A 4,062-nucleotide genomic window follows, 5' to 3' on the forward strand; every position below is an offset into this window, starting at 1 on the left:
GACCCCACTCTGGGCTACCCTGTGAGGGGGCACATAACGTCCCAGGGAGGACTGGCCCCTTCTCTCCCAGAGAGCGTCTTTATTGGACAATTCTCTGCTTTTTCATCTGTCTCCAACTTCCAAATTGGAGGAAAGACAGGAGGCCGGGATGTCGCCTCGGAAGGCAGCGTCAGGGACCCGGGCGGGGGACTGGGGCTGTGGGGTGTGGGGAGCCGGGCGGGGGACTGGGCTGTGGGGCGTGGGGGACCCGGGCCGGGGACTGGGCTGTGGGGGGTGGGGGAGCCGGGCGGGGGACTGGGGCTGTGGGGTGTGGGGAGCCGGGCGGGGGACTGGGCTCAGTGGGTTAAGCCTCTGCCTTCGGCTCAGGTCATGATCTCAGGGTCCTGGGATCGAGCCCCGCATCGGGCTCTCTGCTCAGCGGGGAGCTGCTTCCCCCCCCCACCCTCCCTGCCTGCCTCTCTGCCTACTTGTGATCTCTGTCTGTCAAACAAATAAACAAAATCTTTAAAAAAAACACTTTAAATAAGGAAGAACCTGCTGTTCAAGGAGCTCTTTAAGCATGAAGTGGAAGGAAAGTAAGTAAAAAAAGGAGCAAGGCCCCAACAGATCGCGAATGCTGCACTCCCCAGGCAAGGGCTCGGGGATGCCCAGCCGCTGCGCCCAGCGCCGCCGTCCTCACCCAGGCCCGCGTACGTTCTCCGTTTGCTCAGGCTGGCGGATTTCACCAGGAACATGCAGGACTGGTGCGTCATCCAAGAGCAGAAAACCAACAGCAGGGCCCCCAGGACGATGCCACACTGGAGGGGAGGGAGACAAAGCGACAAAATAAAGTGACCCGGTGCTGCCGCCTCACCCGCGTGGCTCCCGAGCACCCTCTCGGCCTCCCTCGACCCTCGCCAATGCCAGGCCCCAGCTCTGCCTCACTCCTCTGCCTACAGGTGACAATTCCCAGCACTGAAAGGGACCAATTCCCTGCATGTGGTGACCACGTGCTTTGTGACCCTGAAAGAGTGCCAGGGACGCCACTGCCTCCGTGGCCCCGCCGAGTCTTACCGCATAGCTAGCTACGCGCTGCCAACCACCGGCCGCCCCGGCTCCCTGCGAGCGCCCCCCACTATGCCGCCTTCCAGCCCCCCGGGCCAGCAGCTAGCAGCGGTGAACACACGCTGGCGGGAAGAGATGGAAAATGGCGCTGACGCCTTTCTTAGGACTTGAACAGACGCCATCCGACCCAGCCATGGCACTCCCCGCCATCACCCGGCAGAAACGGACGCGTGTTCACGCACTTGCCTGCCCGTGTTTAGAGGGGTTTCTCCGTGATCTAAAAGCCGAAGAGACAAGTGCCCGACCGGCCTCTACTGGAGGTGAGCGTACACCCTGCCCTCGAGAAACAGCCCCGGGAAACGCACACAGAGCGTCCGAGCCCGTGTGCAGGTGCTCACGGAGCCGCAGGCGGGTGACGCCGTGGGTGCCGAGCGGAGGCAGAGGACTGAAACACGGCACAGCCGCAGCAGGGACGCCCGGGGACACGAGAAGGCACGCAGGAGTCCGCTTCCACGACACAGTGCCCTGCTCTGCGGCGCTGCCGGTGGGATGGTGGGCCCGGCGGGAGGGGCGAGGGGGTGCCGGCTGCGCTCTGTTCCTTAGTTTGGGAGTTAGTGCCGCGTGTTCGTTCACTTTTTAAAAAATCACCCAGAACACACCCAAGAGCACACTTCTCTGTATACGTGTCACCCTTCAGTGAAATGTTAATTCTTTTCGGAAAGTACCCAAGTTACTAAAATCAAACAAACAGAAAGAACCCCAAAACCGTGACATGGCTGTCGGACACCAACAACACACATCCTCAAACTGCCCCTGGCCTGCCGCGGTGCCCCAGCCGAGGCCTTCCTGGGGAGCAGGTGCTGCGCCCACACGAGAGGCTGCCCCCGCTCGGCCAGGCCCTCAGCACGGGGGGACCCCCTGCGGTCCTGTGCTCGCACGCAGGCCTCCACCACGAAGCGTGAGCCCTTCCTGGGCACGATAGTCTGGCCGGGGCCTCGTGCCCACCAGGCGCCAGACACAGATCTGCACACGGCTGAGTCACCCGGGAAAGCGCGCTCCCCAGGAGCCCCAGCAGAGTCGTGCTGCCACGGCACCTTACAGACCTTACAGACCCACGTGGAGGAGGGCAGCCTTGGACCCACAGAGGCCCAAACACACACGGGCCCCAGGACGCAGCTCCGGGCCGGGCAAGTCTCAGCGCAGCCTGGGGCACACAGTCCTTCCAGAAAGGCCCGCGAGTGGCCAGGCACGCTGGGACTCAGCGTGAGGTCACAGGTGCTGCCCCTGGGGTTCTAGAGCGGCCAGAGTCCCTGTCCTCCTGCCCACCGTCTGCCAGCACGGTCATCAGCAACTGGCCTGGAGCCCGGAAGCAATTCAGGCTGGGAGGCTGAGGTGGGGGATTAATAATCTCCAGATTTAAAAAAAAATTTGGTGCTATTTTTACGCTGAAGATGCTAAGTACGAAAATGCAAAGCGTTTAGCCTAAAATTAAACGATGGGCGCCCACGTTATTTCCACTTCTCTCCCTGCCTGGCTTCATCCCCAGACGGGTCCTCGCCCGCAGCCACCTGCCGCCCGCCCGCCCCTCCCCTGGCTGGCAGCCCCTCCCCCACAACCCGCCAGCCCCCTCCAGGGCGCAGGGGGCGCAGCAACCCCAGCCCAGGCACACGTGAGGCCCAGGAGCTCGTTTTTAGGGAAGAAGTTGCCCAAGTTGATGAGCTCACCAGCCTCCCTCGGGTGAGGCACCAAAGACCCGTTCACTTGTGGATTCCACGCCAGCCGAGCGGGTGCAGCCCCACGGACGCGGCTCTTCTCCACGCGGCCTTACTGTCGCGTGGCACCGATTTCAAAGTGGATTTCAGATGCCTCTCGGCGGTGCGGACACTTACGTACGGCCCAGCTCCGTGGGCGGACTCTGGGGTCACCTCGGCGCCCATGCCCCCGCCCAGTCCCAAGGCCCGCAGGGCTGCAGCCGTGCGCCCCGCAAGCAAGCAAGCGCTGGGGTCAGAGTTCTGGAAAGGGGCGGGGAAGCGGGGCGCCTGGCCGGTTCCCCCCGGGGGCAGACCCCAGATGTCCAGGTCGCGAGTGTGAGCCCCGCGTTGGGCCTAAAGATTGCTTAAAATCTCAAAAAAAAAAAAAAAACAACAACAACCAACAACCCACGATAATAAGGAAACAAGGAGAAGTAGCAGGGACCCTGCGGTCAGCACCCGCGCCCGAGCCGCGTCTGACTCTCGAGCCGCGCGGACGCTCGGGCCACGGCCGGCGGGGGCCCCGGGTCCCACACCGCGGGCTTCTGGCCGCCGACCCCGCCCAGCGCCTCCCCCAGCCCCGACGCCCGCCGGCCGGGTCAGCGCCCCCGACGGCCCGCGGGCGACCCCGCGCCGCTGGACTCACCTGTTTGAAGCAGAAGGGCATGGTGAGCACACTGACCCCCACTATGCTGTTCACTATGTTCGTGATCAGCCCCCAGTTGGAGGCGGCGGCCGCGGTCATCGCGCGGGGCTTAGGGCCCGGGAGCCCCGGTCCGAGGCACTGGGACCACCGGGAATGCGAGACCCTGACACGGACGGGCGACTGCCTGGAGGAGGCGGCCTCGCGGGAAGGCGGCAGGGACGGTCAACCTCCAGACCCCGCCAGGCCCTGCGGCTGCCTCATGGCATCGTCCCCCACTCGCTGTCGCCGGCCGCCCCCGCGTCCCGACGCCCAGACGCGGAAGCGCAGCCAGAGACCACCCGGGGCCACCTCAGCCGGTCTTCACGACCGCCTCTCAGCGCACACTTCCGCCTTCCGCAGGCTTCTCTACCCGGAAGTGACGGCACGAGGGCGGGGCTCCGCGAGCACGCACCAATGAGAGGCCGGCCTGGAAGGGCCTGCGGGGCCGGCGAGGGGAAGGCTGCGGCGTGGCCCGGAGGGGCGGGCCTCGGCGGACCGCAAGCCAATGGGAAGCGGGTGCGGACTTCCGGGGACCGGGCCCGCTGCGGGGGCGGGGACGGGGGTGAAGGCTGCCCCGCTCCG

At 65.2% G+C, this 4,062-nt stretch overlaps 1 protein-coding gene across 1 annotated transcript; it reads right to left on the reverse strand.

Annotated features, from left to right (window-relative positions):
- Positions 1-480: 480 nt before the first annotated feature.
- Positions 481-3,812, reverse strand: LOC111160449 (putative sodium-coupled neutral amino acid transporter 10). The gene is made up of 2 exons (XM_022523590.1): positions 3,442-3,812; positions 481-797 (listed from the first exon to the last, which is right to left on the reverse strand). Exons 1-2 carry the CDS (start codon positions 3,538-3,540, stop codon positions 519-521), a joined length of 378 nt encoding a protein of 125 aa, XP_022379298.1. The 5' UTR covers positions 3,541-3,812; the 3' UTR covers positions 481-518.
- Between the last annotated feature and the right edge of the window lie 250 nt (positions 3,813-4,062).

Source organism: Enhydra lutris, unplaced genomic scaffold (assembly GCF_002288905.1).
Source record: "Enhydra lutris kenyoni isolate GAN:26980312 unplaced genomic scaffold, ASM228890v2 scaffoldscaffold75, whole genome shotgun sequence".
In the NCBI taxonomy this organism is placed as follows: Eukaryota; Metazoa; Chordata; class Mammalia; order Carnivora; family Mustelidae; genus Enhydra; species Enhydra lutris.